The sequence below is a fragment of the Trachinotus anak genome, unplaced genomic scaffold (genome assembly GCF_046630095.1).
Source record: "Trachinotus anak isolate AG129_WGS33_773 ecotype Australia unplaced genomic scaffold, CSIRO_AGI_Tana_v1 ptg000032l, whole genome shotgun sequence".
In the NCBI taxonomy this organism is placed as follows: domain Eukaryota; kingdom Metazoa; phylum Chordata; class Actinopteri; order Carangiformes; family Carangidae; genus Trachinotus; species Trachinotus anak.
In genome coordinates this window covers 23,679,234-23,702,275 of record NW_027273883.1, presented here as the reverse complement: position 1 = coordinate 23,702,275, position 23,042 = coordinate 23,679,234, and the positions used below count along the sequence as shown (strand labels likewise).

At 41.7% G+C, this 23,042-nt stretch overlaps 1 protein-coding gene across 8 annotated transcripts in view; it reads right to left on the bottom strand.

Annotated features, from left to right (window-relative positions):
* Positions 1–23,042, bottom strand: part of rims2a (regulating synaptic membrane exocytosis 2a) — a 142,089-nt gene that overhangs the window by 101,241 nt on the left and 17,806 nt on the right. For 3 of the 8 annotated variants that reach the window (XM_071468920.1, XM_071468909.1, XM_071468921.1), the window contains exons 3-6: positions 18,827–18,859; positions 17,843–17,935; positions 12,679–12,889; positions 505–797 (exon numbers count right to left, since the gene is read on the bottom strand). In XM_071468920.1, coding sequence (XP_071325021.1) covers positions 505–797; positions 12,679–12,889; positions 17,843–17,935; positions 18,827–18,859 — 630 coding nt within the window. Of the gene's footprint in view, positions 1–504; positions 798–7,237; positions 11,963–12,005; positions 12,018–12,678; positions 12,890–17,842; positions 17,936–18,826; positions 18,860–23,042 lie in introns of those variants that run through there. The other 5 variants (XM_071468912.1, XM_071468911.1, XM_071468913.1 and 2 more) reach the window with 3 other exon arrangements.

Genomic DNA, 23,042 nt, shown 5'->3' with positions numbered 1-23,042 from the left:
TAAATTCTTCCAAGCACCCTTCACCTGCCAGCCCCCCATCGCAGCTGAGCCTGGCTCGCAGCCATCTGTGGTCATATGTGCTGCTGTGCTGTATATGTGTGAAGAAGAGAGAGAGTGAGTGGGTGGATGACTGTTGTGGAATTGCTGAGTTTGTGCCAGATACAGTATCTGTATCTCTGTCTCCTTTATAGGCCTCATGGGCTCCATGTACAAGCAGTTTTATATGGGGTTTGACTGGTTTGCTAGGAAACACTGCTTTTATGCTAGGCTTGAATCACTGTTCTGCACTACCAATACAACGGTCACATAGATCAGTGCTAGTGCTAAAAAGGCTCTTATGCAGTTTTGTCCACGCTCCTGCATTAAGTGGCATCATCTGTAAGTTCTTTACTTCTCTAATGAGTTATTCCCAGATCCGACAATCTACATGTCTTTACACAATAATAAAAACAACCCATATAGCACATGTAGTAGGTGTATTCTTTTTTCACACGTAGTACTGACCTGTCTATGGGTGCGTCACCTGGTCCCAAGTACCTCAGCCCCGAACCGTTGTCAAGGGACCCCTGTCTGGGCAGGAGCCCACCGTGAGGTCTGCTTCTGTCTGACGCTGGTGTCAAGTCCCCTGAGGCTCCCTGGTAGGGGTACAGGGACGGGTCCTGCAGTTTGGCCTTCTTCCCCTGTGGCCCGCCCTCAAACACACCCCGCACCTGGCCAGGCCCCGAGCCGTAGAACCACGCCCCCGATTTGGTGAGGATTTCTTGTTGTTTTCGGCACAAGTTGCATACCCACATAACCTGCAGTGAAGAGAAAAGGAGGTGTTAATGGTTTGGACTGGTGATTGATGTCTTACATAACCTATGATGAGCTGTAATGGAGTGATTCGTGTGTTTGTGTTATGTAAAGGTGTAACATAACTGTGAGGCATATCAGTGTTGCTGAGTGAAAATCTTTTTACATCCAAAATGTGAAATCTTCAGGTAGATTTAATTTTTTTTTAATTGGAATAAAAATAATCACAAACTTGAGTTTTGAGTTTTCACCCCACAGTTACACTGTTCATAAACAGCACTTGCAATTCATGTTGATGAGGTGAGTGATGAAATATTGTACACATACAGCAGCCTTTACTATCATTGGAGGTATCTGTTTATTATTATCATATATTTTGAGTCTGTGAGTCCAGAGTACAGATCAAACATGCTAAGCTTTCCATCATCTTGCACATTAGATTCTTGTTTCTGGTTAGCAAACTGCAACAATGCAGAGCCCACATGACCACTGACTGCAGAGATTAGACACATCACCTAACGACGGTACAGGAAGTAGAGGTCGTGCAGTTGCGGTTAATGCACTTAGGTAAGATAAAAGGAAAAGAAAAGCACCCGTTCCCTTCAGTTCTGCTCTGCGAGGACTGAGAGATGGAGGGTTTTACTGCTCTGTGATGTCGTGCCTCTGTCTGCTCTACACTGCAGCTCCAGCAGCCAGCTCACCACACTGCTCCCATAAATCCAGGGGCAGACAGGAGCCCTGATCACTGAACACACATGTACACACATACACATGCACACACACACACACACACTATATGGTAATGCTCATCTTGTGAAGAAAACTCGCACCACATGACACGTTTTCTCCAGGTGACCACACCTGCCTCGTTAACGGAGAGGAACTTAAAGTGATAGCTAAGTGTTTCTGAGAGGACTGAGAGCTTGCCAAATGATTGACAAGCCAGACGGCCAGTAAGGCGGCCAAGAGCTACTGCATCCCACACCCCCCACCCTCACCATAGTCCCAGTGCTGAGTCAGTGCATTACTGTTATTAGTGTGAGCGAGCCCTGAATGCTGCCTCACCCACCCTCAGTCGGTCTATAGCTCACCTTTTTTTTTTTCCAGTAAGCCTTGAATCAAATAAAAATTGACTGATATGTTATTTCTAGATTAACTGAACTCACTTAAACTGTGCTGGCCGGTACAGTGACTGGCTGCAGTGGCTGAAGCCTTAGCATAAACCACAACTGTTTATCTCAGTGGCTGGCAGAAGCTGAAGCACAGGGTGATACAGAGCAGTAACGGTGGAAGAACCCGCCGAAGGATCAAAGGGGTCGACAACCTGAGGCACGACATGTTACGTCTTTGCACTAGCACACAGACAAAAATAAGAATTTTAATGGGGTGTGTGGGTGGAGTGGAGGAAAAAGCAGTCGAACTATTACACAATCAAGTAGACAGCTAGTGGTGTGGCTGGCTCAGTCATCAAACAGGTCTGTTAATGGGTGAGTCAGTAAAAGATCAGTCTTTGTCAGTGCACTAGTGGCTTACTGGTTGGCCAGGGCAGAGCACAAGATCTGAGAGGGATTTCAGACACCTCCATTCTCTCACTCTCTCATGGTGCGCATGTGAGTGACTTGGAAGATAAAACTGACATTTGGAATCGGCAGCAAACATGCAGTATGTGCAAACATTCACAGATGAAGCTTACACACAGACCACAAGTCAAAGCTTTCAGCCATCATTTATTTTCAGTGGAATTTTAAAACCAATAAGGACATTTTCTGTTAGCACAGTTTTCATCTTTTTAACTGCAGCAACACAACAAAAAAGTACCCAAGCTTTGGATGACAACGGTGGTTGACACATTGACTTACAGCATTAGATAGACATTGCACCGGACAGTCCAAAGGTTGCCATCCATCTCCTGTTTTCTCAGCTATTAGTACTGTAGAAATGTCCAAATATACCAAAAACAAGCAGGACAGGGAGTTCTACTATGGTGTTTAGAGAGACAGAGAAACAGCAGAAATCTCCCGGGCACAGGAAGAGGCAGCCTTTCATCTAAAAGCCGCTTTAGCAATCATGAATTTTCAAATATTTCAAACGTAGTGAAAAAAAGCTGACCAGTCACACCACAGGCAGCATGTACGGGACTATGTGATATTGACACACGAGGCATTTATGACCAGCTATCAATGTTACAGATGGGCTATAAGTGTGCTGACACACAATGGAAGCAGGGAGGCTACAAATTGTGCTTTATGTGTCCCAGAGGAGTGTGGCCAGTGAGGCCATGACTGCCTCTTTAACTGGGGTCATGGCAAGAGCTCTGCAGTGAACCATGAGTCATCGGCTAAGACCCAGGAGCCACCAAGGCCAGTTTTCCTGATAATCAACCACACATTTCTTCCTGAACCTGGAAGTTACACACATGTACACACTTGTACACGTGTGAATATACATGCAAATTCTGACTCGATTTATATTATACATTAAGATGAAAATAAGTTGGGCCCTAAGCAGCGAGTCCCCAGTTCGACTGGACCATTTGCTGCATGTCCTTCCCTACTCTCTCCCTACATTACCTGTCTGTTTCCACTTCCATTATCTAATAAAGGCTAATACTGCAAAAAAAAAAAATCTTTAAAAATGAAAATAAGTAGAGGAATTTATTTAAAATGTAATTATCACATGGAGAGGGCAATTAGAAATATCTTAATTCTGTTGGCTTTGTGATGCAGAGGCCCCAGAGGTACCCCACCTCAAACAGGGGAAAAACTATGTGAACAATACCCAATATGAACTATTGTAAAAGTGGCTTAGTTTGTCATGTCCATCATCCATCTTGTGCCAATTACAAAACAGATGTAGCAACAGATTCCTGGCCAAGACTGTTCAAATTAAGCGATGCAGCATAGCAGCAAAGAGATTTGCTCAAAGAAACAAAAAAAACTAACATGGCGCAGTGCAGATGAACTGGACATCATACAGTAACAATGATGGGTGCAAACATGAGACAAGAGATGGCGTGAACACCAAGGTGCAGAGCAAAAAAGTAGGGTGGTCGGTTGCGGTTGTGGTGGATGGGCACAAACAAGCAACTCCAAATCCAAAAATCTCAATTCATTTATTTAATTTATTTCTATAATCTAATTAATTTAGGTCAACATAGCCTATTTTATTTTCACATGAAGGAGGAATGTTATCTTGACACATTACGTATCCTAATAATGTAATGTAACATGCATTTCAGAGTCTGAGCTCTGTAACCATAGTCATAACTATAAAACAGATTATGCTTCACCTGTGGTTATTTACTGAAATCTTCCCCTCTCTCTCAGACACCTCATTTCCTTCCAGAAGACTGCAGCCTGTGACCTAAATATTTACCCCACCAAACTGCAATAGAGTCAGTTGCCGTGCACCACTCTGGTCTGCCAATAATAATTAACCATGTTCTCAGCCCTCAGCTTTTATCTCATCGGTGAATATCTAATAGCATATTAGTATTCCAAAAAAAACAGGCCAACAAAAACATGCATGGGTCCACTAAATGTTAAGCACACTGAGTCTCAGACATCAATACTTGGATTTGATTTGCACATTTGGAGCAGAGTCAGGATGAGAATGGATGTTTATACAGTATATCAGGCAAGAAGAGCAAAAGTAAGGAAAATGTCAGTGCTGAGCTGAATGCTCATATGTCCAAAACATTACATGAACTGCAAAATAAAAAGAGCCTTGTTTAGAGCTTGATGACAGTGCACTTTAGAGATTATCCAGGGGGTTTTAAAGGCCTGCACGAGCCCAAGAGGTTAAAGAGTTTTATCAGCTTGTAAAGAGGTGTGTGGAATATGAGCTGTAAGGTTTTTTGTAGTTGGAAAAAAGTAGCTTAAGATAAGGATGCGAAATGGACTGAAACAACATCTAGGTTGAAACAAGATTTAGCACTGTATGACTCTATTCTAAATGACTTTATTCTCTAGTCTCTCAGCTCATAGAAATAACCTCAATTTAAGGAAAAATCCACTCTTGCTACATCCCAGTACAAGATATGTGACAGTAATAGAAACATGTTTCATTCATTACACTTTTTTCTGTCTTCAGTCACATTGGCAGAGACATGGTACAGTGTGAGCTCAGCCCACACGAACAGGAAACTCTAATACCCCTCATTCCCTAATAGACCCCATTGACTCCACAACAGATGCATGTATGCACAGTGATACACACACAGGTCAAGTGCTGTAACAGTCAGAGGTATGTTCACTTTTACTGTAGCCATTCTGCTCAAGACTCTCCACACACACACAAACACACTCACACACACACACACACACACACACACACACACACACACACACACCCTTTGGCTTAACTCTTCACAGCTGAGCGCAGGAAGTGGGGTGGGGGCTGCAGCCCTCGGGCAGGGCCATTTCTCCTTGTGCTTGCACATATCATAGTCATTGAACCTGCATCTAAAAATAGAAAGCTAAAAACTCTATCATGCGCTGCAAACACCTGGAAGATATATACTCTATTAAATGTGCTATGGGCTGTTTACAGCGGCACTGAATTAAGGGAAACAAACACCCAGCACCATGGGATCAATAAATAATTTCCTTTCTAATACTTTCTCTTCAGGCCGAGGGTGCTTTCAGTGATACCAGCAAATATGATCTTCCAAAAAATGTGTGTGTGTTTAGGAGGGTGAGAACAGCAAGGAATCTACTGGCCAAGGATGTCACTGAAGGACAGACTATCTTTGATGGGAAACATTTATGATATGGGCCATATCACCTGCTACATAAAGATGATGCAATGCTCCTACATATACTAACTATAACACATAACTGTATAGAAAATAATATGTATCCTTCAGCAATGTACTTTACATGTTCCCTTTTTGTCTGCTCCATTCAAAAATTTCCTGGAGGAGTCATACTCACACATACCAGCTGGATTTGCAGTAAGAGAAAGCACTGAGCTCTCTCTTGTGGCCATTAAACTGCACTACAGCATTACTTAACAGAGCTCCAGAGTGAATCAGCAGTATCCTTCCAGGCATATCACAGCGTGCTCAAATGGAAAGCCAGCTCTGATGTTAAATTAAGTCAATGACATTTTTGCATTCATTTATTTTACATCCATTCATTCATATCAGTATATGTTATATAATTGCTAAATTACTTCTCTTGATTTCACAGGAGGCCCTTTAAAATTTAGAGAGGGCCGTTGTTGTGATTATCATTGCTGCCGCATTAATTTTATTGGACTTAAAACAAATCACGTGGATATCTTGCACCCAATGTAACCATGACCTCTGTACTTTGCTTCTATCTAAGAAACACATTTCATATCTCATACTTCATTTCATATGAGCTGTCTAATAACAGCAAAGATGCCAGAAAAATAATCTTCACAAAAAGAGCTGAAGTAAAGCCTAGAGATGGCACATGCTGCAATATTGATGTGGCAGTAAATGAACTGTCATAGATATCATATTGCCTTGGTGTTTCTCTCCTTCACCTGAACTGAGGTGAACTGAACCACTCATTAAAGACTCATTGTTCAGGGAGTGAAGTGTTCCTCGGAACATCCTAGTCTGGACTGAGTCCAGGAGGAGCACACAGCCATCAATAAGGACACTATCTACTAAACTCCAGAGCGAATTATTTCTCACAGCCGGGGGCTACACAGTGTGAAGGGCTGCAAAGACAGAAATTACAATGCACGTGTGGGGCATTGAACAATGTATATGAAGACAGGTGAAACTAACATTCATATTCCTCTAACCTTGTTTTCTTAATCATAGAAAACATGATGTGGTATTCATGAACCAAATAAATAATATAAATGAATTCCGTGAAGGCTGTAGATGGAATTAAGCTTTTGATGCAGTTCTCCAGAATGAAAAGTTCACAGGGCATTTTGGTGGGATTCATTAAGCGGCCAATGAGAATAAAGGGGAGGCCTACATTCACATGCCCCAGCACTGGCTGCACGTGGTCAATTACATTTTAATGAGCTTCTAATTTTAGTGTGCGCGCCAGTAATAATAATAGACTTGATGAATATTTATGTTCCCTGTTTGAAGTTCAGAGACAGAGGGAGAGGGAGGGAATACTGTAGAGATCCGAAATGTGGTAGTACATGGAAATGGCTGATGTCTGTCAGTCGCCCCCCCCCCCCCAGCCCCACTCAGACCTACAGTATATAAACACTGTAAATGTTTGGACAGACAGGACTCGCACTCACTCATTTTTGGAAGCAAAAATAAATGTCGGTAAAATACTGCATTGGAAACATTAAAGCGACAGAAATGTTCCTTCTTTCAAAGGACGGGTTTTCTGAAAAGAAATGCAGCAGTAGGCTACATTTTCCCCGAGAGAGCCGAAATGGTCCCATTTCTGACAAACAAGATGACCGGTGAAAAACGCGCTGCAGTCACTCTGCTTACCCATGGTGCCGCCGAGGGGAAACGGTGGCTCTGTGCAGAAAGATCGCCGTCACTAAGTCCTGATAATGTAGTGACGACCGTCCGCAGCTCCTGCTCCTCAATACGAAGAAACTGCTCCGACCTTCAGCACCGCGGACAGCTCCGAGTCCAGACAGCAGGCTGCCTGCCGGACAGCGGCAGCCTTTCGGCACCGTGAAGGTTACACCGGAGACTCAACTGACCGCATCCGATCCAGCAGCACCAACACAGCCTTCCTCTCTGTTTCTGTCCACAGAGCTATTACAGAATCCAAAGACGCAAATTCATTTTTTTTACATGACACAATCCAGTCTTGAATCGTTACAGTGGAGCCACGAAACCGTGAAAACAATCCCAGACTCAATGTCAGTAGGTCTACGGGGAGAAAACATGTGAGCAATAACGCGTCAAATCACGTTGTTTCCCACCGCCGCTGTGTTAGTTCATCTGTAACAGAGTCGGAGCTGTGCTGGAGTTGATGAGAGCTCATTACATATGCGGCGCTTCCCAGCTCGGCTCCCGCCGACCAATAGGACGGTGGAGAAACGCGGTTACGCTGATTGGCACTGCTCCCCCTGTGTTAGCGTTAACAAGCACACTTTGTCATGTCCGACTAACTCTAATCTGTGACCATATCCTCAATACCACACAGAACACTGACAGATCGTGTCATCGCCATCATCCTGATTTCTCTTTATGTTGCCAAACAACTGCGGGACCATGAAACCATGGGCCAGGAAACTGCGCTGCGTCCGGGTGCTGTGGGAATAACTGTCTTGTAGATGTGGATTAAAACGACTTGAAATGTTTACATGTTAGAAGATTTGTATTAAGCAGTGGAGACAAAATCAGGTTATTTTTCTAAGGATGTTTTAGATTTTAAATCTCTAACAAACACAAACATAGTCGGTCACATAATAACCATATCAATTAAGGGATTTATGAAGGTGGGTGTATTGTCAAACCAAACAATGCTCCCAAATTATCAGTTATCAATGATCAATTATCAGCAAACCTATACCCACCATCTTTTCCATGGGACAGACATGCAGCATTTTGTCTAGTATGAGGGAAATGTGGCAATAGCACCCTGTAAAAGTCATTGCACAACCAATTTGAAAGTGTAGAGTTGTGTAAACATAAAAATCTTAATTACAGACTGAATGATATGCAGATTTTGTTTTGGCAGATATTGCAATATGAGTTCAGTTAGAATGGTCATTTTTGCATTTCATTTTCATGAAAATGGGCATTTCTACATCACTACAAAGACAATGTAACATCACATACAGTTCACAGTTCTTCACGTTAACACTGCTAGTACACAGTTAGTAAGGGTTAGCTGGTCATTCAGATGTGTTTAACACATTTCAATAATTAGGAGTTTCTATTCCCAAAACAACCAATAATAAGTGAAAATTTGCCAAACACTGTCCAACAGGTTATAGTATGTGGAATGAAAATAGTCCATACGGTGTCTTCTAATCATGCTAATGATTTTTGTGTTGCAGTTAAGGGACTCATCAATGTTCTTTATTTACTGCAACAACATGCTATTCACTAAAATGTTGTTTCAAATTGAAAGAGGTCCCTATAAAATACCGCAGTCCTTCCCCCGCTGTTTTATAGCATACAGAAATATTGAGGGGCCAAGAAACACATGTAACGTGTTGAAGAGATGCTTTAATCACAAATGGCTTCCTCCCTGGAGACTGTTGATTCCTGAGGCCCTTTTGAAGCCACATCAGAGGAAATGGTGGGGAGCTCCACTGCTACAAGCAGGGACTCTGAAGACTTCACAACACTGACACACACTTTATCTATATCAGAGACATTTTATATTGTCAGCCCCAAGAAGTCACTCTGTACTTCAAGTACCTACAATAGAGGCTAAGCTACCTGGCACGATTAATGAGTAGTGATTCTTATCTACAGATATTTTATCAGTGTTTTTCTATCTATTATTCAGCTTGTTGTGATAAGACACAATGATTAATGTGACTGTATCAAGAGTGTAGTGGGTTCAGCTAAACAGGGTTACTGAGCAGAGCCCTCAATCTTTCAAAACTTACATCCCTTTACCAGCTGTTTAACTCTCAGTCTATATCATATTCCAGTGTACCATAGCTCTGCAAGCTGCCCCAGACAGAGAGACTTGTAAATATTCAATGGCGTTTCACAGAACAAGATCTCTCTCGCCACTGCTGTCACCATCTGTGAGAGAGGGAAAGAGTAGACGGATGGAAAAAGAACAGATTTCACCACCACCACCTCTTTTCACTGACACACAAGCTTTCACACAAGCTGGTCAGGCACATCGAAAATGTGGGGGCAGGGTAATCAAAGCTTCTGCTACAAGAGTGATCACATAAACAATAAGCAATCAATATCACAATAGTCCTGGTGGGCTACTATGTATGCTGTATCACAAATCAACTCTGTATAGTCTTCTGTATTGGCTAATTATGTGCAGTTAGCATAAATCAACATCCACAGCCCTGAAACAACCCACTTACTTCCACAGTTCTACCATCAGCATAAAGTCTACTCTTTGACAGGATGTCCAGATAAACGATTCAGTGATGCATTAATCTAAAATGCAGATGACAACCAACCCAAGTCACCTATGCTGACATCAGGCCAATTGTGAACTAGTCACCGATGTTCACCTGGTTCACCTGAGCTTCAGCTCCTCACACAACTGTAAAATAATCTTTTCATCTCGTCTGAGCTAAAACCCAATCCCTGCCTACACTGGCCCCTGCTGACCCCTGCTGGCTCCTACCAGCCCCTGTCAGCCCTGAGAAACTGGACTCTATTACCAGACAAACAGAGAACACACTGTGTATATGGCAGTGTACTGTCATATGTGTATGACCAGTCTATGAGTAGTGAATTAACCGACCTCCCCTACACCCTTCATACCCCCACCACCTCCTCCTGCTCATTCCCATGCTGGCTCACCACTCCTCAGACTGACCCTGTCATCTGAACTTCTACATGCTGCCTTAAACACTTACTCCGCTCCCACACTGAATACAAGTCTACAGTATGTATGTACTAGAAATTCTTGGATTTTCAACTCGTTCTGAAGGTGTATCTGCAAAAATATTTTAAGTATTCTGAGCCACATAGTCTGGGATCAAATGTTTACTCCTGCATATTCCTTTGAGGTTTGCAGCCGCAACTCAGTATACACAACTGGAGTGTTTTCACGTGACAAAATGTGTTAATTAAAGTCCTTTTTGAACAACACTACATTAACATCAGTGTCTATGTTCTGTATGGAGAATCGACCTTGAGTGCCAGGAGGCTGGGACACCGGGCCTCAGAGGCACATCCCACGGCCTCTCTGCCAATGCTCCATCACCATCCATCGCCAGCCTGCTGCCACTGTTATTACTCAACACCATCTGTACAACACAGTAACCGATCTCCTAGCTATTATCTACTGGGGAACAATGGCAGCCTGTACAACTGGAGGGAGCAACAGAACAGAGGTCTCTCCCAGTGTTTCTGCTGCTCTGTTGTTTTAAGGGAATCTGCTGGTATGTACCTTCCTCCAGCCTGGGTTATAAACTGGAGGAAGGTACATACCAGCAGTTACTGTTTGACAGACAACAACTAAACATGAGCAGACTACAGCAGAGACAACTGTGGAAAACCTATGTTATACATGGACAATGACGATGATATGACCCCTCAGATATGTGCATCTAGTTGTCTTTGTGATGCTAAAGTTGTTTAGTTAGTTGCACAGATATAGATAACCCCCCAAGGGGATTCAATACTGTCACCAGGTCAGTCATTGTAGCTTTCCCTGTCTGATCTATATTGCTCTACACATCACATGTTAGCATTGGATTTGGATAGGTTGAATAGGATGTGTGATTTAATTTATTCAATAAAGTCTGGTTAGGTAAGCTACTTCCTCCATCTGCTTGTTTGAGTTATGGTTATTGCAAAACAATATTAATCTACAATATTTGTACAATTGAGCTCTACGGGCACATTACCACCTATATTTTTAAAGTAAGGTCTAATTTGAATGCCAGTATTGTGCTAAAAAGGGTACCCCACTAAATTAGTATTTCTCCTGCATAAAGTTCAAGGACACAGAAGAGACATATTACAAAAAACTGCCAAAACTGTGCAGCAGGAGGCTAATGTCCAGAATGCTGGATGTTACAGCTTCCGCAGTGCAACACGATAGCTTCTTTCACTCCACCCTCCCTGCATGGTGAGCACCCATGTCATTCAATGCAGTAATACAGGTTGTCTGTTAAAAATATTTAAGTCACAAGCCCAAACCCAAATTACCTGGATGACATCGTCAGGGTTATTTTTTCCAGCTTTGAAGAACTCCTACTTAAGCCCCAGAAATTGATACAGTGATACAACTATGAGTAAACGTCATATCTAAAATCAGTGGAGTGCTTCATTAACATGGGACTATTTTTTTTTTCCTTGAGACATGTTTAAGCTTTATCCCCTTTAATACCAACCCTTACTGTTTTTTGTCCTTTAGCAATCTTTGTATCTCTGTTTGAAAAGCATTATATCAGCTTTTCTTTTCTTTGAATAACCTTAATGTTTATGATAGACTCACAGGCAGGCTTTTCAGGACTTCTCTTGATTTTTTCATGTCATTATTGGCTGCTGTATGTGTAGATACATATATCATAGCATTTCATGAACAATGCTTGTGTTCAGATACAGGCCCAAGAAACGCAGAAAAGGATTTGCTAACCACTTTGTCCTCCTGTTGCAATTCCATGAGAGCAGGAATGCAGCAGAAAGAGAAGAGGGAGACAGAGGGAGGGAGAGGGGCAAGAGCAGGAAAGATAGGGAGAGAGAGATTGTGAGTGGCATTAGTAGGTCCCGGTAGCATTTTCACATACTCCAACAGCAGAGGATTGGATGGCATCACATAAAAACACTCAAGCTCATGATTCAAATTTAAGCAGTCTAACACTAAAAGCTCTGGCTTAGTCTGAGGAGAGGATTTGACAGAGGTTAGTTAGGCACTGGAGTGCCACATTATACAAAAGCAGCCATTAGGTTCCTTTACAGGGAAAGAAAAGGAGGAAGAGTTCCCTCCAGTGGTGAGACTGAACAACTGTAAGTTACAGTAGACATGAACAAAAAATCTACAGCTGTGAATCAACACATCAGAGTGAACAGAATTAGAGCAAAGGCATGCAGAAAGTCTCTGACTGGAGCTGATGTTGATAATCTGAAAAACATTAGTTGCCATTAGAGACACTGCTGGCTCAATTCCCAGATTATGATTTCACTGCAATGTTTCATAACCTTGGATTTCAAATAGTAGCGTAGGGAGAAATTTGCCTGAGGGTGGGACATCTGTATGTGTGTATGTGTCCTCATAAATGGATAGTACCGAGCATGTGAGCCAGCGTTACCTTATTTGACCGCAGAGACACTCGTCCTCCGCACCGAGCACAGAATTTTGTTTGGCAATATGAACAGAGGTGGCCACAGCCATCGGCAAACTTGGTTTTGTGGCATATCCCGCAGGTTGGGGCTTCGCTCTTCTGATCCTGCGTCTGCTTCGACTCGTCCCCCATCTTCTTAACCTGGTCCTTATATGATTCAAACTGCTGGTGCAACTTCCTGTAAGCGAAAGGGAGGGACAGATGTTAGAAAAAGCAGATAAGGTTTGACCTGTAAAAAAAAAAGTTTGTGTTTCATTTATTTGCCTTTGCCTTATTTGTACAGGGACAAGTATACTGCATTCCACAGCGCATCCATTGACAGTCAGTTTATCAGAATAACACTGACAAAAGGACCAAGTATATTATATTATATTATGTTGTAATCTAAAAAGTGTTGGGTTTTACTTTTGTTTTAGAGGAGCAACTACACACTGTAATCAGTCTTAACATAGAGGATAAATTAATATTTGTCAATTTGTAAATTGACAAATGTTAATTTATGGCTGCATCATAATTATCCTCATTGCCACCACTCTGAATCATTTGCTTAGTCCTTTCCTGAAAATCACACTTCCACAAAAGCTCCGACTATTGGCTGACTAACTGATATCACCTCAGACGTGTGCAGTGTGTGAGATTTTAAAAGGAAAAGCAGATACCATGACCTCAGAAGATTCAAAGCTAAGTTCCTCCTTTGATACCGCACCTCTCCCAAAACAGGGGGGGCGGGTGGGGGTATCAAATTTGCTTTGCAAGTTTAAGAACATCACTTAATTCCACTTTCTCAGGTTCCCCTGCGTTTAATGAATCATTTGCACCTGTGTTTCTATAACAGAACAGTCGTAAGGCGAGACAGATAGCACCCTTGAGCCATAATGTTACATAATGATATTACCAATACACACAATTGGTATTTCGCTGTATTACTTGTAGGAAATCATTGGTGGGCACACACAGTAGATCCCACCACCCTGTTCGCCTTTACCAGTGCAGCATCTATTGTGCTATTGTTAGTGTCCTATAGATGGCCTCCTACTGATACATTACACCTGATCTTATGCAGTGGATCCTTAACTCCTAACAAGTCCTGAGAGGCTACTGAAAAAAACCTGCATGGACTCTTGGCATGCATTTTGTATGACACATGTCAATTGAGCGTCTCCTTGGAAACTAAACACTGGGCTGACTTCATAATATGGCGATTAGAATTGGTTTCGCCCCACATATCCCCTGCAACATTCATTAGCACTTGTGAATTATTGAGCAGCGCTATCCTTTTACCACATACAGCTCTGCATTTGAGATAAACGCGCTTCCTTTACCCACAACCAGACCTTTAGAGCCCAAAAGTAACAGCAACACACCACCTGAAGACTGCCTGTGTGTGGATTGCGTGAGCAAGTCTCCGTGCAATCGAAACATTAGATAGAGTGCCAATGGCGTGCCCCTTGTTGTACCCACTGAGGGATTAAAGGGCTAATTGTGTCACAGCCTTTGTGTGTTTACCAAGCAGAGATTAGTATGTAGCCTTGTTTAACACATCCCACCAAATCTCATTTACTGACAGAGGGCCTGATAACAGAGTGATGAAGTCTGTGATACAAGAGGTAAAGCCACTGTCCCTGAGGATCAAGGAAATAAGACTACAAATAATCATGTTTCATTCTCATTTAATCTCTGCTTACACTCACACGTTTACAGAGACATGCGCTCAATCCTGGGCCACTACATGGGCTAAGGGCCACTGCTGTGTCGACAGACAAGGTCACTGAAAAGAGCTGTTAAAGATAACCAATGATTACCTCTCCACTCCACTGTATCAGGTCACCTCTTGTAACGCTCTCTCACCTCTTGGGGGGCCAAAGAGAGGTTATAAAAAACAGTTTTACAATTGTGACTTTAGGCTTTGTTGACTGTGTTGATTCTACGAGACAGATATCAGGGAGCAAGAACAGACAGAATAATTAAAGACTAAAGAATTCATGAAAAGGAGAGCGTTCACAAGGAATGAGAAAAGGGAGATGCAGAGAATTTAAATAGAGCAAATGAGTTATCAAGTAGAGCATGAAGAAGAAAACAAAGAATTAATGTGGAGTGAGGGTAGAGTCAAGTGGCAGCAGGCAGCTGGTACACAGTGCCCATTCCAAAGGGTTTACTTCTTCGGTCAAACACGGTCAAATGTAGGTGACACTGCTGACGAGTAATCATACGCTGCTCATTGTCCCATCCCATGCAAGCGTATCGGAGCTCTCTTACCTCTGGGCCGCACCAGAGCTGCTACACACAGCCCGTAACATGAGCCTCCCTCTTGGACATATGACAGCGAGGCTGAACTACAAGCTGTCTACAAGAGTCTGGATTCTACTTCTGCCACAGACTGAGCTGAATATTTATTCCTGTATCATCCCTGATATGTATACGGTTTGCACTGCAACCACGATTGTCAGACATTGCAGTGTATTAACTGGCTCATATATCTGTGTATTCGTAGCATCCGTTAAAAGGTACGGTAAGATCACAGTTTCATCCAGTCTGAAACAACTTCAAGTGATAAAATTCAGGTTGTGGTTCTGCTTTAAGTCGTCATATAACAAAGTTCTCAGCTCTTGACTAATGTGTCATTAATTGATTTACTGGCCACTAGGCAGGAGGAGAACTGCACAACAAGCTGACAAACCCACTACCTGGACATATCACCTCACAAAGGTGGTATGGCTAACACATTAACACACAACTGGCTAGTGACACATTTAGCAGATACAGGACAACATTACCATTTATTTTATATTATAACTTATTATAATTATAAGTCCAATATTCATTCTCTTTTCTGCTCTGGTTTGATTTCCACTAACTTTAAAAAAAGAAATGTCACATCCTTAACTTGCTAGCTGCTCTACTATTTGCCTAAGCTATATGCTAGCTTCACTTTGGCCTGTAGCATATAGCATATAGTGTTTTGTTTTTTTCTTGTTGTTTTTTTTTTTGTGCTAAAAACCGCTTCCTGGAAACAAGGTTGATGAGAGCATGAACACTGAACCATACATGGTATATCAGAGTGTGAATGAAGGTAAAACAGGCTAAATGCTCTGCAGCACTGCAGAGCTGGATGATGATGATGTGTTTTGGCAGTGGGAGCAAACCTTTTCTCCTTCTCTCAGTGAAAAAAGTAGGCCCACGCATGTTTTTACCACACAGTCACACCTGACTTCGCTTTGGCTATGCAATGTAAACTTAAGCCTACAGACTATTAGAAGTGTTCATATATAAGATGATATGGCCTATATAAAATATTATGATTTACTGAAGAGACGTGCATCCATATTGCTCAGTATGCCCAACTAATCAACATTTTAAATTCAACATATAATCAATAGTCAATGTCAATCCACCTTACATTAGTCCAGAGTTGTAACTAAACCTTGACTGAGAGACAGGATAATAATTTCTGTCCGGACTGCTGCCCTCAGTTGCTGCTGGAAAACACGCTACTGTTGACGTTTATCAAACATAATCAATTTGTTGCTCACTTTCATTTTTGTCAGGCACAAAACTCTTTTAGCCTACTTTCATGAGAAGTTCACCTGGTGCTCTCTTTGAGACCAGGAGGGCAGCTCCGCTCCATCCCTCTCAGGTTGTAAACATTAAACATGAGGGAGATCCGGGGACTTTGCGTTATTCACGGAGGCTTACGCAACTTGCGCAGTGAGCGCACAGGCCTGTCCGCCTCTGAAACCGTGCAGGTATCGATACACGTCATCGATAACTCGGGGTTCTCGGTTCCCATCCCTGTGCATGGCCTACTGAGACACTCAAAGGATCGGAGTCATTATCGATGTGATGACTTACATCTGTGCTTCTCAGGCTATGACAAATTAAAAAACTTCATAGATGCATTTTTAGCAAAAAGTAGTGCACCTGCTATGGACATGACTTTTTTGTTGGACTATGGGAAATTTTCAGCTAAGACACTGCACAGAAACCTCAAACTCCCAGGTCTCTAGTAGAGGACCCGAGCTTGATGAAGTCACACCACCCCAGGAGGTATATATATATATATATATATATATATATATATATAGGTATAATATAAAGCATACATTTTTCACATAATTCTAATACTCAAACAGTGGTAGAAGAATAAAGAGCACCAGTATCGTCTGACAGCTCAATATCTTAATAACTTATTCACTACACATGTTCCCCACTACAAAATATGGAAGACTGACTACAGCCTCAGACTCCCTCCACTGGTGAAAAATAAAAATAAATCGGCCATATATTTAAGGATTCACTCATCTAAAACTCTGTCTCCTATGCAACACTGGTGGCAACACTCTAATTATGTCATTATCAGATGGTGGCACTGATTGCCACAATTAAAACACTGTGAAGTTCTGGGGTTGTTTTAGGCAAAATTTTTTTAGACCAGACCAAAAACAAAAATAGCTTTACTCCACGCATAACCAGTCTCAACATGGGTAGAGCACAGCTGCTTCTCTAGAATTAATTACTTTAACCTGAGGTTGCAGATGTAAATTAGTCACTGATTAGACATAATCTTGTGTAATTGGTCACATGGTTCCACAAGGTGTGGCAGAGCTAGCAGCTGTTAGACCAGTGGAGATAGATTGTTGTAGCATCATGTAACTCTTTGTCCATTTTCAAATTAATTTGCATTAAACCTGTACCATAAGTACACTGTCTTATCAATGACATGATCTTATTCAACATTAACCAAAACACTGTCCTTTTGGCTGTTTTAATCACAGTATAAAAAATGGCAATAATTCAACGTTAAAATATGAATAAATAGCCCTGATCAGGACCATGACATATGCTGTACCATGATGGTCCTGATCAGGCCAGTGGAACACATAAACATACTGTATAACAGTATCTATTGTCCTCTTGTTCCACCCCAGAGAGCATTATGTTATCTATAATAGTAGAACCCTCCCTGGCACATCACTCCCACACCATCACTCTCTCTTATACTTAAACAAACATCCTGAGAAATTGTATAAAATATTCTAACAATCACTGGGGTCAAACATCCAGCTGTTGGGGTCACCAGTGCATGTTTGTGCCTGCTGGGAGGAGATTAAAAGGGGTCTGTTCTATTACTTACGCGTCTGGCTCTGGCTCCTTGTCATTTTGGGACTTTTGCTGGGGCTGAAGAACGTTATTTACCAGCTCAGTGATCCCACTAAAGGGAAACCACCTGTTCAAATAAGCAAAGTGTGACTGAAACATCGCAATGAGTCATCATGAGAGAAAACAATCTGTCCTGAAAAGGGTTTTTTTTGGTTTTTTTTTAGGAAGCAGGTCAGTTTCTAAGAAGTGAACAATAGCAGGGACATTCACTACAACCAGCGCAGAGAGGAAAAGGCCAGGACATGGGCAGAGCGGCAATTGGTGGAACATTAACAACCAGACACAGTGTCAGAAATACAGCGAGAAAGACAAAAGAAGAGAAAAAGATGATACAGACAGCCTTACAGTAGGAGAGAAGAAGCAGGAAAGCTCTACAGCCAATGGAAATGAGAGCTGCATCAAATGCTCAGCCGAGGGTAACAGGCGTGTCATTTATTCCAGCTTGGTGGTGCAGTAGGGGTCAGGTTGTCAGACTGGTTAGCCCCGCAGGTAGATTTAGTCAAAATGCAGCTACAGTTCAGTAGAGCATCATAGGTGCATATAGTCCACACTTGTGGTTGGATTACGAGGCTGCACAAGCCAATCAGATTGCAGATGACACATTGGATGAGAATGGGCAGCCAGTTAGAGACCAGGGACAAGGGAAATGGGTTTGGGGGCCTGGCTATAACAAAGCTGGTTGGAAGGAAAAGCTGTGGTCATTGATGTCATGGAAGTCGGCTGTTTAGTGTCCAGCACAAAATTCAACAATGTAATCAATGCTACTCATTCAAAGCTTATAAAACTAAAATGCCGCTGTGCAGTCGTCATGCTACCACAGCAGCTTTCCATGACATTAGTGACGTTTCTTTCGTTTTCCTCAAAGACAAAGAGGAGAAAGCCACATGAAGCACACAGCACCGACTGACAGGAAGAAGTGTCAAAGCCTAGAGCACTCTGGGTAATGCAGTTTACTTACTGTGCCGGCTGAGGCTTTGGTTCTTCTTTGATCCTAAAACATAAAAAAATAAAAAAGTGTGCACAGCTCAGTGCATACACAACACAAAGAGATGAGAAAAACAATCTAAAAGACACAAAATACTAACACAACTAAAGATGTGTATGACATAAATCATGCTTAAAGTATAATATGAATGATATTTCAGATATTATAGACGATGATCAGAAGAAGATGACAATGCACTGATGATAACGGAGGTGAGGCAAACAACATGGAAAAAAATGAACATTCAGAGTGACTTTAAATGACATAAAGTTTGATTTGGACCAACTTAAACTTAGAAATGACTGCTTCATGTGAGTAACACCCTCTCATACGCCGCACTACCATGGATAAACATTACTTTTTATAGCACTTTGGCCTGCTGCAACAAAAGGGTGACTCCAAAGTGTTCTTCCACCTCACTACTGCAAGTTTGGTTTTTTTATCGGCACCACAAATCCATAATTGATTGCGGCCCCCACCACCACAAGCCCATGAGTTCCCAGAAGCAAACAAGAGCATCTACACAGGTTCAGCAGAACCAGACAGCAGAGCAGCCCAGCTGAGGGACATTTGAGTACCGCCTTGAACCACACACCAAGCTGCTTCACACAGTGAGGATGGCAGCAGCAGCTCAATCTGCATGAACTCCTACTGAGCCGAGTCATCAACACATGCTTGATTAGATTCTATAACGACTGATATCATAACCAACAACACATCAAATAAATTAGCTAGTTGCAATATAGCAATGTAAACGTAAAAGCAGGACTGCAAATTGGAAGTGGTTTTAGAACTTGTATAAAATACATACAGAGACAGACTGTTGTGTGTGTGGGGCCTTAAGCATGGCTGCTTTTGAAAAGTAAATAGAACACAAAATACATGCTATATAACTATTCACTGATGTCTTAAAATTGAAAACATGTTTAATGAGCCATTCCACAAGAGAAATCGATTGTTTCGATATGTAGTTCATTAACCATGAGGTTTGTCAAAATTGGACATATATTTTAATCAACAAATAACATTTTTACTACAACAGCCTGTACAACAGCAGATGCTATAGCATAATGTTTACATTTAATTGATAAACTCTATATTTTGTATGTAACTGAATGAAACTGAGTAAATCGGTAGCAAAAGGCTAAAATATAATAAACTGCTATGGCTGTTTCTTACAACAACATTTATCAAAGGGGCTATTTGTAAGTTTTCCACTGCTGAACATGGCAAATGCTGAAACACCATTGGTTTACAAGACAATACACCCTCTGAACAGTGCTATGTTTTCAGGGTAGCTTGGAGTCTGCAGTATCACAAAGTGAAGAGACAGACCGGGTCCAGGTGGATAGCGTGCTAACTTCAGGAGAAGACAAGGTGTGATAGGGACAAGAGTGGGCATTGCTCTCCACCTCTGGAGACAGCTCTCTTATTAATTACTAACTAATTAATGAAGTTTGATGCTAAACTCGCAATGTTTCTTCTAGAGCGGTGAGTAAACAGCTGTTAAGTTCAATGCTGGCTTTGTAGCAATAGCATAGCTCGAAATAGCTCCTTTAAGTAGCAAGTGACCGCACTGGCTCAGATGCAAAACAAGAGCAGGATTTACCAAAGTGTAATATACAAGTGTCATATACTCTACACTGTCACTAAACCTGCATAGTCTTTACATTACTCATTTATCATGTGTATCATGTATCAAGAAAAACCGAGGCAGCAAAGCCAACATTGAAACACACATGCATACACACACACACACAGCAGCCACATGACTGTCTAGCATCTGTCTACCATCTAACACTGGTGCTGCCAATTCAGCCGTTTTAAGCTAAACAGAGACAAGTTGCAGCCAAAAATCACACATCAGAACTTCTCACACCTCATCACCACTTATGATAAGTACATAGACAGCTTTATATAGCTGTGTGAAAATGAACGTGTTGATTGAATTTTCTCTGATTCCTTAGAGTGATCTGATACTAACTTTTTTTTGTTGCAACTGAAGGTTATTTTCATTATAAGTTAATTTATAAATTCCTTTAAATTAATTGCTAAGAAAAAGGACCATCACCACTTCCCAGGACCCAAGGTGACGTTCTCATATTTGTCCAGCTAACAGTCCATAACCTAAAGATATTCAAATTATGATAACATGAAACATATAGAGGCAGCAAATCCTCACATATGAGAAAAAAAGCAGGAAATTAAATTAAAAGTTCTTTTACTCCAGAACTGAAAAGCCTTTTAAACAGCTTTCAGGTCAGGTGATCCTAAAATTCTCCACTAAAAACCCGTTACAAACTTATCCAATACAATGAATAATAGGAATTCATTTACAAAACCCATTGGAAAATGAATTTTAAAAAGTTCACCGAAAACAATATTCCACCAAGTAAAAATCCAATACTTCAGACTAATCCCACTGTGCACACTAAGTGGTTGCCATTCAACTCCCAAACAAGCGCTGAGGCTAAAACACTTCTCATGCACAATGAAGCCTCCCAACAGTCTACTTTAGCTAGAGGTAGAGCACAGCAGAGCAACAAATCTGTCTGTCTGATCTGTGTCAGATGGGTGAGAGAACACACGAGAGAAGATATAGTCCTGTGTACCCATCAGTCTCGCTGCTCTGTTTTCCGATGAGCCAGTCCATATTTATCCTCTCGCTGTGTTCTCCTGATGACCTGCAGCGGCGTTCTTTATTGATCCCATCAGCACCGTCTCTGTGGTCGCATTACAAGCCTCATATTTATCTGATGGAGCCCGCTGCCTGCTGCCTGCTGCCTGCCTGGACGGCTGCTGGACAGATTGTGTGTGTGAGTATCCGTCCGTGTCCATGTGTGTACTGTACTCATACGTGTGCATATGTGAGTGAGTGTGTGTTTGCGTGAGTGAGGGAGCGCACAGTGTATTATTTGACATGGGGCAGTAAAATGAGCGAGTGTAAAATGTCACAAGTGACGTATTCAGTATCCTGCCTGCTGAGGAGGCCTGCAGGGCAGATACAGTTTCTGTTTTCCATCTCCTTAACCTGCACTCTACTTCCTATAAACCAACAACACACACAAAATACAAAACACACTCTCGTAAAGTATTAGGGATCCATTTGTGTAGAGCATCTCCATGTCTCAGTGAATGATTCTCTCTTTTTAATGCGAGACTGGCAGTTCTAAGTCTTAATGAGCCACATGCTGCTGTTATTTTTGGTCTCTGTTGTTATTTTGTTCCACATACTCTGACTCACTGGCTTTGTGTGGAGAAGCAGCCAGGTCTGACAGACACTGATACTGCACTGCTCTCTAGTGGACAGATGTGCTGCATAAACTTCTAAGAAGTAGATTCCTGCAGTTCTGTGAGAGAACAAAAGTTATTTTTTATGCCATTTTGATTTCATTCTTGTGCTACTTTACGGTGTCTTTTGAAATTGACTCAACTGATAATTGCAACAGATTCAAGAAGAGAGATAAGGGAGAGAAAATAAGTTAAACTAGACTGATATTTCTGAAAGTTTAAGAAGTTTTAAAAGTGATGTTCAGCAGCTTTTTGGTATTTTAGTCATCCAAAGATCCTCTAGAGCCCATTCTGTTCATTTGCACGTGCCTAAGGCCAGCAGGGTACATAGCAGCACACTGGGTCCTAGAGGCTGGGACACATAAGTTGAGGGAGCAGGGTGTGATTTTATGTACAGAAAAATCAGTTAGTCAACCAACCAACTATTATTTTGGTAACTGATTAATCATTAGTCACTTTTCAAGCAGACTTGCTGAATATTTGCTAGCACCAATTTATGTCAATGTGAATTTAATATATTTGGGTTTTGGACAAAATTAGTAATTTGTCACCTCTGGGAATTTGTGTGCATTTTTCAAAATTCCCAACAAACTGATTAATACATTTATCTAGAAGAAATCAGCGGATTAATCAATCATGACAATAACTGCTAGGTACAGCTCTACTACAAATATGAAGGAACAACATAACAAAGAAATCCTTACAGTAACTGAACATGTAACAACAGGTTTTACTGTCTGAGGGTTTGCTTTGTCTTAATTTATTGTGTGTGACACAACATCAGCTAAAAATAAGCAGTCCACAAAGGATTTATACATGACATCAGAAAGGACTTTCCTGGATCACACCAGTAACACCAGTCACCCCACAAAAACTGGGAAGCTTGCTGGGAGCAGCA